We start from the raw sequence: 14,139 nt of genomic DNA on the forward strand, positions 1-14,139 counted from the left end.
GGTAAGGGGGGGAATTCACATTGATTCGGGTGCATAGGGAGAGAGTGGAAAGGGCGAGGGCAAGTGGACTGGAGATATTCGGTGGTGCCCGACGACGCGTTATTAAAGGGGAGACAGAGGTGCCAGATGGAGTTTGGGCTGGTATCCACTGGAAAGGCAGTTGTGGAGTGCCGGAGGGGAGGTTTATGAGTTGAAAGCAGGTAGAATGCTTGCGCATCAGTTGAAGAAGCAGGCAACGGAGAGAGAGAAAGACACTGTAAGGGTGCAGGGATGAGGGGGGGGGCATGGTGGTATCAGAGATGGAGGGAGTGAATCGGGTTTTGAGGCCTTTTATCGGACGGAGGTTGTATGAGTCGGAGCCTCCGGTGGAAGATGAAGGGAAGTGGCAGTTCTTAGACAGGTTAGAGTTCTCGAGAGTTGAGGCGAAGGTGAAGAGATTTGGGGCCCCAATTGGGCTGAGGGAGGTGATGCGACTGTGTGGGTTTGTGCAGATGGTGAAGGCCTCTGGTCTGGATATGTTTCCAGCTGGGTTTCCCTCCTCCCACCATACACATACACACACACACACACACACACACGAATGTGGGCACAAAGTTGTTGGCATCGCGGATAGTTGATTTGTGTGCGGAGGGTGATAGATGACCAGACAGGGTTTGTGAAGGGCCGGCAGCTGTCGGCGAACATACGAAGGCTGCTTAATGTCATTATAATGCCCTCGGAGAGTTGGGAAGTGGAAGCGGCAATGGACACAGAGAAGGCGGTCGGTCAGGTTGAATGGGCGTATTTGTTGGAGGTGTTGGTTCGATTTGGGTGCAGTTTGTGGATTGGGTTTGGCTGTTGTACAAGACGCCCAAGGTTAGTGTTCGGACAAACAAGCTTAGTTCAGAGTACTTTGGGCTACACCGGGACACGAGGCAAGCGTGCCTGCTTCCCCCCTGCTGCTTTTTGCCCTGGCAATGGAACCATTGGCAATGGTGCTTAGGGTGTCGAGAGGGTGGATGGGGACTGAGCGGGGAGGGGTCGAGCATAGGGTTTCTCTGCATGCAGATGACCTCCTTTTGTACCTTCAGACCCTGTTGGGAGTTTTCATAGCATCATGGGGATCCTGGGTAAGTTGGGCTGCTTTTTTGAGGTATAATTTGAATATGGGGAATTAATGCGAGGGGATAGGAGGGGCTTCTGGGGAGAATTGCTGTTTCGGGTTTTGGGGGTGAGCTTTCGCTATCCTGGGGTACAGGTGGTGCGAAATTGGACCCAGCTGCATAAACTGAACTTTGCGGCTGGTGGAGAGAATGATGGCGGATTTTAGGAGGTGGGATGTGCTGCCATTGTCTTTGGCGGAACGCGTGCAGACGGTGAAAGCGACGGTGCTGCCAATGTTTCTGTACGTATTTCAGAACCTCCCCGTTTTTGTTCCAAAGTCCTTCTATAGAAAGGTGAATGGGCTGATTTTAAGGTCTGTGCGGGTGGGGAAGGGTGAGAAGATGTTGCTGGAGAGGGATGGGGGCTGACTTTGCCAAGCCGGTTGGATTATTACTGGCCAGCAAACACACAATGGTTAGGAAATGGGCGGTGGAGAAGGGGTCAGTTTAGGGGTGGTTGGAGGTGGCCTCATGTAAGGGGACCAGCTTGAGGGTGTTGTTGTTTGTGGCCCTTCCGTTCTCACTGGTTCAGTACTCACAGAGCCCACATGACAGTATCCAGGATGAGTCAGATGAGTTGGTTACCTGTTGCCGTGGTTGGCTTCTGTATTTTTGTGATTTTGTATGTATGAACAATGCCTTCAATAACATGTTTTTCCAAAATAAAGAGAAAAACTCTTGCTGTCGCCCTTTGTGAATGGTACAATTACTTCATACATGCATTTCTATCAAATACAAGAATTCTGCAAGCACAAGAAGTCGGCACATTGGAAACGCTGCAGGTTTTCAAATTACAAAACATAGCATATAAAAGAAAGTCACAAAGGAATTTGAATTTCATGCTGATTGGATTTGATCAAGCCAAACCGGAGCCCTTTCAGCAACTATAAATATTCTGAAAGCTTACTATGTAGCATGCAGGGTCTAAAAGAAGCAAGCAACCATATGTTAATTGTCTGCTTTTCTACAATTTAATATGAAACTATTTTGAGAAATTTTTTAAAATGTATTTATTCAAAGTTTTTCAAAAGGTTTTCCAGAACACTCCAAAAAGGAAAACAGGACAGAGAAAAGGGCAATATGCCAACCAAACAGAACTTAACCCTCTAAACGATAAATAGTTTAACAAATTAACACCCAACTCAAAACAAAAGCGCCCTTTCAAAAAGGAAAAGAAATTAGACCCCCCACCACCCCCGGGTTGCTCCACCTAACGTTCCGCGAGAAAGTCAAGGAACGGTTGCCACCGCCCGGAGAACCCCTGCAAGGACCCTCGCAAGGCAAACTTCATCTTCTCCACCCTAAGAAACCCTGCCATGTCATTGATCCAAGCCTCCACACTTGGGGGCTTTGCGTCCCTCCACAATAACAAGAGCCTTCTCTGGGCTACCAAGGAGGCAAAGGCCAGAACGCCGGCCTCGACCCCGCACTCCTGGATCCTCCGATACCCCAAATAACGCTATCCCCCAACTCGGTTTTACCCGAGTGTCCAAGACCTTGGAATGACCTTTGCAAAGCCCTTCCAGAACTCCGCAAGCGCCAGGCACGCCCAGAACATATGGGCGTGGTTTGCTGGGCTCCCCGAACACTTCACACACCTGTCCTCCACCCCAAAAACTTACTCATCCTCACCCCTGTCATATGCGCCCTGTGTAACACTTTAAACTGAATCAGGCTGAGCCTGGCGCAAGATGAGGAGGAATTGACCCTGCCCAGGGCGTCAGCCCACAGGCCCTCACCCAGCTCCTCCTCCCATTTGCCCTTCAACTCCTCCACCGAGGCTTCCTTCGCCTCCTGCAGCTCCTGGTATGTCTCAGAGATCCTACCCTCTCCGACCCACACACCCGAAATCACCCTGTCCTGTATCCTTCGGGCAGGCAGCAATTAAAATTCCCCTACCTGCTTCCTGACAAACGCCCGAACCTGCATGTACCTGAAGGCATTTCCCAGGGGTAACCCGACTTTCTCCTCCAGTGCCTTTAAGCTAGCAAAAGTCCCGTCAATTAATAGATCCCCCAGCCTTCTAATTCCCGCCCGGTGCCAGCTTCGGAACCCACCATCTATCCTGCCAGGGGCAAACCTATGGTTATTCCATATCGGGGACCAAACTGAGGCCTCCGTCTCCCCCCTGTGCCACCTCCATTGCCCCCAAATCTTTAGTGTCGCTGTCACCACCGGGCTGGTGGTATACCGCGTCGGCGGAAGCGGCAACGGTGCCGTCACCAGTGCCCCCAGGCTAGTACCCACACAAGACGCCGCCCCCTCTCCCTCCATCACCCACTTCCGAATCATCGACACGTTTGCTGCCCAGTAGTAGCTGCACAGGTTCGGCAGCGCCACCCCCCACACTGCGCTCCAAGAACAGTCTTTTAACCCTCGGGGTCCTATTGGCCCACACAAATCCCATAATACTCTTGCTCACTCGCTTGAAAAAGGCCTTAGGGATGAGGATGGGCAGGCACTGAAACACAAACAAAAACCTAGGGAGGACCGTCATCTTGACAGACTGCACCCTACCCGCTAGGGAGAGCGGAAGCATGTCCCACCTCTTAAAGTCCTTCTCCATCTGGTCCACCAGCCACGGCAGATTGAGCCTATGCAAGACCCCCCAGCTCTTAGCCACCTGAATACCCAAATACCGAAAACTCCTCTCCACCATCTTGAGCGGCAGCTCCTCCAACCTCTTTTCCTTGCCCCGCGCATGCGCCACGAAGAGCTCACTCTTGCCAACATTAATCTTATGCCCCGAGAAGTCTCCAAACTCCGAGGGTCTGCATAACATCCCCCATCCCCTCTACTGGGTCCGTAATATACAAAAGCAAATCATCCGCATATAGTGAGACGCGGTGCTCCCCTCCCCCTGGACCAAACCCCTCCAGCTTCTAGATTCCCTCAGCGCCATGGCCAATGGCACAATTGCCAAAGCAAACAGCAGGGGGAACAGAGGGCACCCCTCCTCGTTCCACGATATAGTCTAAAGTACTCTGTCCTCAACCGATTCGTCAATACACTCGCCACTGGGGCCTGGTATAACAATTTAACCCACCCTATGAACCCCTCCCCAAACCCAAACCTTTTTAAAAAATAAATTTAGAGTACCCAATTAGTTTTTCCAATTAAGGGGCAATTTAGCGTGGCCAATCCGCCTAGCCTGCACATCTTTGTGTTGTGGGGACGAATCCAAACCCAAACCTACCCAGCACCTCCCATAGGTACTCCCACTTCACCGTGTCAAAGGCGTTCTCCGCATCCATAGCCGCCACCGCCTCTGCATCCACCCCCTCCGAGGGCATCATGATCACATTCAGAAGCCTCCGCACATTTGCATTCAACTGCCTGCCCTTCACAAATCCCGTCTGATCCTCATGTATCACTCCCGGGACATAATTCTCAATCCTAGTGGCCAGGACCTTCGCCAACAACTTGGCATCCACATTAAGGAGTGAAATCGGCCTAAACGAGCCACACTGCAGCGGGTCTTCGTCCCGCTTAAGAATAAGCGAGATCAGAGCTCTCAACATCGTCGGGGGAAGACTTCCTTTTTCTCTCGCCTCGTTAAAAGTTCTCAACAGCAACGGAACCAACAGTTCCGAGAACTTCCTATAGAATTCAATCGGGAACCACATTTAAGGGGTTTGAAGGCGAATGTTGTGTTTCTTCATGGGATGCATCTGAAGCTGGGAGACCAGACAAAGCTGAGGAAGATTGGGCGAGGCAAATGTTGCACAGGGTTGGATATGAAGACGAGGAGGGTTGCTGTGCTGCTAAACAAGAGGGTGGCCTTTGAGGTCGGTGGTATTGTATCCGATTCTGGAGGTAGGTTTGTGATGGTTAGTGGGAACTTAGGGCGCTTGTGGTGCTAATGAACACTAATTTTCTGAAGCGGGTCTTAGGGAAGATTCCGGAACTGCACACGCATCAGCTGGTTATGGGGGGAATTTTCAACAGTTCTGAAACCTAGAATCGACAGATCCTGTCCTAAGTCGTTGAAGGTTTCGACTAAGGCGAAGGTGTTGATGGGGTTTATGGAGCGTATGGGGAGGGCGGACTTGCGACGATTTGCGAGACCAAGGTCGAAAGAGTTTTGTATTTTTTGCACGTGCACTGGGTGCACTCCCGGATTGATTTCTTTGTGTAGACTGGGTGCTGCTGGGTGTTTGGATTAGAGTATTCAGTGAAGGTGGTCTCTGTGCACACGTCACACAGGGTGGATCTGCAGGTGGTGCAGAGGTAGCTCAGCAACTGCAGTAGAGGTTAAATATGGGATTACTGGCATTCAAAATAATGTGGAGCTGAATAATACAGGGGAGGTCATGGCCTCCACGTTGTGGGACGTGCTGAAAGCAGTGGTAAGGGGGGAATTCACATTGATTCGGGTGCATAGGGAGAGAGTGGAAAGGGCGAGGGCAAGTGGACTGGAGATATTCAGTGGTGCCCGACGACGCGTTATTAAAGGGGAGACAGAGGTGCCAGATGGAGTTTGGGCTGGTATCCACTGGAAAGGCAGTTGTGGAGTGCCGGAGGGGAGGTTTATGAGTTTCGAGAGAAAGCAGGTAGAATGCTTGCGCATCAGTTGAAGAAGCAGGCAACGGAGAGAGAGAAAGACACTGTAAGGGTGCAGGGATGAGGGGGGGGGCATGGTGGTATCAGAGATGGAGGGAGTGAATCGGGTTTTGAGGCCTTTTATCGGACGGAGGTTGTATGAGTCGGAGCCTCCGGTGGAAGATGAAGGGAAGTGGCAGTTCTTAGACAGGTTAGAGTTCTCGAGAGTTGAGGCGAAGGTGAAGAGATTTGGGGCCCCAATTGGGCTGAGGGAGGTGATGCGACTGTGTGGGTTTGTGCAGATGGTGAAGGCCTCTGGTCTGGATATGTTTCCAGCTGGGTTTCCCTCCTCCCACCATACACACACACACACACACACACACACACACACACACGAATGTGGGCACAAAGTTGTTGGCATCGCGGATAGTTGATTTGTGTGCGGAGGGTGATAGATGACCAGACAGGGTTTGTGAAGGGACGGCAGCTGTCGGCGAACATACGAAGGCTGCTTAATGTCATTATAATGCCCTCGGAGAGTTGGGAAGTGGAAGCGGCAATGGACACAGAGAAGGCGGTCGATCGGGTTGAATGGGCGTATTTGTTGGAGGTGTTGGTTCGATTTGGGTGCAGTTTGTGGATTGGGTTTGGCTGTTGTACAAGACGCCCAAGGTTAGTGTTCGGACAAACAAGCTTAGTTCAGAGTACTTTGGGCTACACCGGGACATGAGGCAAGCGTGCCTGCTTCCCTCCCGCTGCTTTTTGCCCTGGCAATAGAACCATTGGCAATGGTGCTTAGGGTGTCGAGAGGGTGGATGGGGACTGAGCGGGGAGGGGTCGAGCATAGGGTTTCTCTGCATGCAGATGACCTCCTTTTGTACCTTCAGACCCTGTTGGGAGTTTTCATAGCATCATGGGGATCCTGGGTAAGTTGGGCTGCTTTTTTGAGGTATAATTTGAATATGGGGAATTAATGCGAGGGGATAGGAGGGGCTTCTGGGGAGAATTGCTGTTTCGGGTTTTGGGGGTGAGCTTTCGCTATCCTGGGGTACAGGTGGTGCGAAATTGGACCCAGCTGCATAAACTGAACTTTGCGGCTGGTGGAGAGAATGATGGCGGATTTTAGGAGGTGGGATGTGCTGCCATTGTCTTTGGCAGAACGCGTGCAGACGGTGAAAGCGACGGTGCTGCCAATGTTTCTGTACGTATTTCAGAACCTCCCCGTTTTTGTTCCAAAGTCCTTCTATAGAAAGGTGAATGGGCTGATTTTAAGGTCTGTGCGGGTGGGGAAGGGTGAGAAGGTGTTGCTGGAGAGGGATGGGGGCTGACTTTGCCAAGCCGGTTGGATTATTACTGGCCAGCAAACACACAATGGTTAGGAAATGGGCGGTGGAGAAGGGGTCAGTTTAGGGGTGGTTGGAGGTGGCCTCATGTAAGGGGACCAGCTTGAGGGTGTTGTTGTTTGTGGCCCTTCCGTTCTCACTGGTTCAGTACTCACAGAGCCCACATGACAGTATCCAGGATGAGTCAGATGAGTTGGTTACCTGTTGCCGTGGTTGGCTTCTGTATTTTTGTGATTTTGTATGTATGAACAATGCCTTCAATAACATGTTTTTCCAAAATAAAGAGAAAAACTCTTGCTGTCGCCCTTTGTGAATGGTACAATTACTTCATACATACATTTCTATCAAATACAAGAATTCTGCAAGCACAAGAAGTCGGCACATTGGAAACGCTGCAGGTTTTCAAATTACAAAACATAGCATATAAAAGAAAGCCACAAAGGAATTTGAATTTCATGCTGATTGGATTTGATCAAGCCAAACCGGAGCCCTTTCAGCAACTATAAATATTCTGAAAGCTTACTATGTAGCATGCAGGGTCTAAAAGAAGCAAGCAACCATATGTTAATTGTCTGCTTTTCTACAATTTAATATGAAACTATTTTGAGAAATTTTTTAAAATGTATTTATTCAAAGTTTTTCAAAAGGTTTTCCAGAACACTCCAAAAAGGAAAACAGGACAGAGAAAAGGGCAATAAGCCAACCAAACAGAACAACTTAACCCTCTAAACGATAAATAGTTTAACAAATTAACACCCAACTCAAAACAAAAGCGCCCCTTTCAAAAAGGAAAAGAAATTAGACCCCCCACCACCCCCGGGTTGCTCCACCTAACGTTCCGCGAGAAAGTCAAGGAACGGTTGCCACCGCCCGGAGAACCCCTGCAAGGACCCTCGCAAGGCAAACTTCATCTTCTCCACCCTAAGAAACCCTGCCATGTCATTGATCCAAGCCTCCACACTTGGGGGCTTTGCGTCCCTCCACAATAACAAGAGCCTTCTCTGGGCTACCAAGGAGGCAAAGGCCAGAACGCCGGCCTCGACCCCGCACTCCTGGATCCTCCGATACCCCAAATAACGCTATCCCCCAACTCGGTTTTACCCGAGTGTCCAAGACCTTGGAATGACCTTTGCAAAGCCCTTCCAGAACTCCGCAAGCGCCAGGCACGCCCAGAACATATGGGCGTGGTTTGCTGGGCTCCCCGAACACTTCACACACCTGTCCTCCACCCCAAAAACTTACTCATCCTCACCCCTGTCATATGCGCCCTGTGTAACACTTTAAACTGGATCAGGCTGAGCCTGGCGCAAGATGAGGAGGAATTGACCCTGCCCAGGGCGTCAGCCCACAGGCCCTCACCCAGCTCCTCCTCCCATTTGCCCTTCAACTCCTCCACCGAGGCTTCCTTCGCCTCCTGCAGCTCCTGGTATGTCTCAGAGATCCTACCCTCTCCGACCCACACACCCGAAATCACCCTGTCCTGTATCCTTCGGGCAGGCAGCAACTGGGGCCTGGTATAACAATTTAACCCACCCTATGAACCCCTCCCCAAACCCAAACCTTTTTAAAAAATAAATTTAGAGTACCCAATTAGTTTTTCCAATTAAGGGGCAATTTAGCGTGGCCAATCCGCCTAGCCTGCACATCTTTGTGTTGTGGGGACGAATCCAAACCCAAACCTACCCAGCACCTCCCATAGGTACTCCCACTCCACCGTGTCAAAGGCGTTCTCCGCATCCATAGCCGCCACCGCCTCTGCAACCACCCCCTCCGAGGGCATCATGATCACATTCAGAAGCCTCCGCACATTTGCATTCAACTGCCTGCCCTTCACAAATCCCGTCTGATCCTCATGTATCACTCCCGGGACATAATTCTCAATCCTAGTGGCCAGGACCTTCGCCAACAACTTGGCATCCACATTAAGGAGTGAAATCGGCCTAAACGAGCCACACTGCAGCGGGTCTTCGTCCCGCTTAAGAATAAGCGAGATCAGAGCTCTCAACATCGTCGGGGGAAGACTTCCTTTTTCTCTCGCCTCGTTAAAAGTTCTCAACAGCAACGGAACCAACAGTTCCGAGAACTTCCTATAGAATTCAATCGGGAACCCATCCGGTCCCGGGGCCTTGCCCGCCTGCATACTCCCAACCCCTTAACCAGCTCCTCCATCCCGATCAGGGCCCCCAAACCCTCTACCTGCTCCTCCTCCACCCTCGGAAACCTCAATTGGTCCAGGACCCGCCGCATCCCCCCCCCCCCCCCCTCTCCCCCTCTCCTCCCGGGGCTCTGATTTGTACAAGTTCTCATAAAAGTCCCTAAACACCTCATTTATTCTGACTGGACTCCGCACCGTATTCCCTCCCTTGTCCCGGACTCCCCCAATTTCCCTAGCCGCCTCCTTCTTCTGCAGCTGATGCCAGCATCCGACTCGCCTTCTCCCCATATTCATACGCTGCTCCTTGTACCTTCCTCCACTGGGCCTCAGCTTTACCCATCGTCAACAAGTCAAACTCCGTTTGGAGGCTCCTGCGCTCCTTCAACAGCCCCTCCTCGGGGGATTCCGCTTTTCTCCTATCCACCCTAAGTATTTCTCCTACCAATCTATCCCTCTCCCTCTTCTCTCTGTGAACCCTGATGGAGATCAGCTCCCCTCTAATCACCGCCTTCAGCGCCTCCCAGACCACATTCACCGAGACATCCCCATTGTCATTGGCCTCCATATACCTCTCTATACACCCCTGGATCCGGCCACAGACCTCCTCATCTGCCAATAATCCCACATCCAAGCGCTACAACGGGCGCTGGCCCCTCTCTTGTCCCAACTCCAGCTCCACCCAATGCGGGGCGTGATCCGAAATCGTGATGGCCGAGTACTCCATCCCCTCTACTCTCGGGATCAGTGCCCTGCTCACCACGAAAAAGTCTATCTGTGAATAGACATTGTGCACGTGGGAAAAGGAGAACTTCCTCGCCCTTGGCCGAGCAAACCTTCACGGATCCACTCCCCCCATCTGATCCACAAACCCCCTCATGACCTTGGCCGCAGCTGGCCTCTTACCCGACCTAGACCGATCCACTGTCAGGTCCAGTACCGTGTTGAAATCCCCCCCCCCCATAATTAGGTTCCCCACCTCCAAATTCGGGATCCGACTTAGCATCCGCTTCATGAACCCTGCATCGCCCCAATTTGGGGCATATACATTCACCAGCACCAACCGGGCCCCCTGCAGCCTACCACTCACCATCACATACCGGCCCCCTGTATCCGCCACAATGCCCACCGCCTCGAAAGTCACCCGCTTGCTCACCAGAATTGCTACCCCCGTTCTTCGCGTCCAATCCTGAGTGAACGAACTGCCCTCCCCATCCCTTCCTCAGCCTGGTCTGATCCGCAACTTTCAGGTGCGTCTCCTGTAGCATGGCTACGTCTGCCTTCAGTCCCTTTAAGTGCGCAAATACCCGGGCCCTCTTGACCGGCCCATTTAAGCCTCTCACATTCCACGTGATCATCCGGATCGGGGGACTACCCGCGCGCCCCCCCCCCCCCCCCCCCCCCCCCCTCTCCACCTCCCCAGCCGACTAGCAATCTCCTTTTTTGGGCCAGCCACGTGCACACGTCTCCCGCTCCTTCCAGCCCCCCCAGGTGGAGGCTCCCCGCCCCGACTCTCCCTATTATCTCCAGCTCCCCTTCTATCAATACAGCAGCAACCCAGTGGTCCCCCCCGCAACAACCCCCTCCCCCGGCCAAGCAATTGCTTGACCTCCCTACTCCCCCCACTGTACTCCCGTATGTCAGCTGACTCCTGCTGACCCCGGCCACTCCGGCCTCTGGCAATTATCCCCGCAGAATTCTCTCCTAAAACCCAAGTGCCCACCCCTCCACACCATTGTCGACTCCAGTCCAATACCGCCTTCCTGCATCCGGCCCCGCCCCCTCTCTTTCCACGGGAAAAGAAAACACGCGTTCCCAGTCTGGGCTGACACCGCCCTCTATGGCGCAGCTCCATTCTCCTACAATCTCACCCCATCCTCAGAGGCCTAGGGTTCCCGGCCCCTTCTCTCCCCACCGAACGCAGGGAACAACTCCTCCCAGATCAGCGTCTGCACAGAAAAAAAAAGAAACATAAATATCACCCTCTCCCACTCCACAACATCCCCCAAGACATGCTACAGACCACTAATTTGAGTCCACCTTCTCATTTTTGATAAAGGTCCACGCCTCGTCTGGCGTATCAAAATAGTGGTGATAGTCCTTATATGTGACCCACAGTCGCACGGGCTGTAACAGCCCAAACTTCACCCCTTTTCCATGGAGAACCGCCTTGGCCCGATTGAATCCTGCCCTCTTCTTGTCCAGCTCTGCGCTCCAGTCCTGGTAAATGCGAATTTCAGCATTCTCCCACCTGCTGCTCCGCTCCTTCTTCACCCATCTCAAGACGCACTCCCTGTCGTTGTAATGGCGAAACCTCACCGCCAGAGCTCTCGGTGGCTCATTCGCCCTCGGTCTCCTCGCCAGGACTCTATACCCCATCCAGCTCCAAGGGCCTCGGGCAGGCTCGCACGCCTATCAGCGTGCTCAGCATCGTGGCTACATACGCCCCAGCATCCGACCCCTCCGCACCTTCAGGGAGACCCAGAATCCGCAAATGTTTCCTTCTCGACCTGTTCTCCATTTCTCCTGCCACTTTCTATGGAGCGCCTCGTGCGCCTCCAACTTCACTGCCAGGCCCAGGATCTCGTCCTCGTTATCAGAGGCCTTCTGCTGCACCTCTTTAATCGCTGTCCCCTGCATCCTCTGGGTCTCTACCAGCCTTTCTATCGATGCCTTGAATTCCGCAAAGCAGCTTCGTAGAAACTCTTGCTGCTGCCGCCACCATTGAGCCCACACTGCCTGGTCTCCTCCCGCCGCCAGCTTTCTTTTTCGCACCCGTTCTCCCCTCTTCTCTAATGCCCTGTTTTTGACCACACCGCTCGCAGTCCACTCCATACAGTGCTGGGGGGGAACCTTACTGCCGTCTTCCCACACCGAGAATCGCTGGGGCTCCTTAAAAGGGCCCAAAAGTCCATTTTCGGCGGGAGCTGCCTAACGTGCGACCTACCAGGCATAGCCACAACCCGAGGTCCCTATTTTGAGAATTTTAATGAGCTGTTTTACAGCAGCATTTTCAAGGGATCTGCAAAGTAGTATAGTGAGGAAAGGTTGCGCAGGTTACGTGGCTGACTCTTTTATTACATTTTTCTCAGACAGTTACCTCAGTAAATGTAAACACAGTATTAGGATGTGGCAACACAGTAGCACAGTGGTTAGCACTATTGTTTCACAGCGTCAGGGTCCCAGGTTCAATTGGCGGCTGGGTCACTGATTGTCTGCACGCTCTCCCTGGCTTCCTCCGGGTGCTCCGGTTTCCTCCCACAAGTACCGAAAGACGTGCTGTTAGGTAATTTGGACATTTTGAATTCTCCCTCAACGTACCCGAACAGGCACTGGAGTGTGGCGACCAGGGAATTTTCACAGTAACTTCATTGCAGTGTTAATGTAAGCCTACTTGTGACAATAATAAAGATTATTATTTTTATGGTTGCCTAACATGGTAGCATCACGAGAGGCAGGGAACAAATTAGATATAACAGGCCCAGGCCAGGTGAGCAAAAATCAGTTCAGACTTAGCGTACTGATTGTCAGAAGATTCCTTTGGAGCTTGAGCAGCCTCATAATGCAGCTTTCAAAGTTGTCAGATCTAATTTTGTTTGTTATTCAATCTTACAGCACAATACAATCTGATGCTTAAAAAGGGGAAGGAACTAAGGTAGCAGTACCACCACTGGCACGTTTATCCAGGAATGTGTTCCTCAAAATTGGGCATCAACCAAAGTGACGATCTCCAATAATGGAACCACCCCGAGATGTTCCACATTACCAATACCCTATGCAACAATCTTGTCATGGTCACCCAATATGACAGATCTTCCTTAATGTCAATGGACCTTCATTAATGCCAATTTTTAAAAAAGTGTAATATTTCTACACTTTCTACCTCCTAAAACGAGAAGGGGAATAACATTGAAGAAGTCATTATTAAGATATTCCCCATAACCAATCCAAAGGCAGTACATTTATTTTGCGGAAATGGTGCTCAGATGCAGAGGCAATAAGAAAGGCGTTGGTTACACCGCAAAGTATGCGCACAGTTGCAATGCAATTAATATTTAACGGTAGCAGCAATTAACAGCAACATTTTGCAGTGATGCCAATGCCTTTATATATCGGAAAATTCCTCAAGTGCTTCGTAGAAGCATGGAAGGATGGATGGTAAATACCTTTATTCTATGATCTTCTGTATCCACAATAGTTGCCACTCGTATTAGCATGGGATTTCTCTTATCTACAGCCTCCAGTTTCATGTTCAAATGAAAGCCATGGGGTGGGCGCTAGAGGGGCAGAAAACAAAATATAATTGAAACATGAGAACTGACATGTGTCGCAAACTAGTATTTTGATCTGCATAAACAAATTTTAAACGTATTTTAGGCAATTAATGAACAGTTTCACCAGATGTTGGAAGAGACATGCCTGTTGCATAACAAATACACATTAGCACAAACAGGTGTTAGCACTGCTACCTCATGGCGCCGAGGACCTGAGTTCGATCCGTGTAGAGTTTGCACATTCACTCAGTATCAAAAAAGCATCCTTTTTTTTTCTAAAATGCCTACTCAGCCTGTTGCACAGACCTTAATCCAGCGAATTAAATACAATAAATCCTTTCTGAAGTTAGGTTCTCCATGATACGCATATCATCTGTAGTCAAAAAGGATGATGGGCAACTTACTTAAATCGCTGCGGTTGCGACTTAAAAAGCCAAGTGGATTTATGCAAGAGCAGCTCATAATGAACACTCCCACTCATTTCTCCCTGTATCTCCATCTCAAAGCATCAGGTGCAGCAAAAAGAGTGAAACCTGGTGCAGCCGGGCCAGTCGGCACTACCATGATCCACCGTGCCTCGTGTCATGTGAGAGTAACTTTAAGAAATGGGTGTCTATCAGTGATGTCAGAGTGTGGGTGGAGCTGGGCTGTCTGTCAGCTTTTTACTTTTGTTTTAGGCTGTTTAC

At 51.0% G+C, this 14,139-nt stretch overlaps 1 protein-coding gene across 1 annotated transcript in view; it reads right to left on the bottom strand.

The window, feature by feature from the left end:
- Window positions 1-14,139, bottom strand: part of LOC119974417 (lethal(3)malignant brain tumor-like protein 4) — a 115,518-nt gene that overhangs the window by 44,804 nt on the left and 56,575 nt on the right. The window contains exon 10 of the mRNA XM_038813682.1: window positions 13,346-13,456. Coding sequence (XP_038669610.1) covers window positions 13,346-13,456 — 111 coding nt within the window. The remainder of the gene's footprint in view (window positions 1-13,345; window positions 13,457-14,139) is intronic.

Source organism: Scyliorhinus canicula, chromosome 1, assembly GCF_902713615.1.
Source record: "Scyliorhinus canicula chromosome 1, sScyCan1.1, whole genome shotgun sequence".
NCBI lineage: Eukaryota > Metazoa > Chordata > Chondrichthyes > Carcharhiniformes > Scyliorhinidae > Scyliorhinus > Scyliorhinus canicula.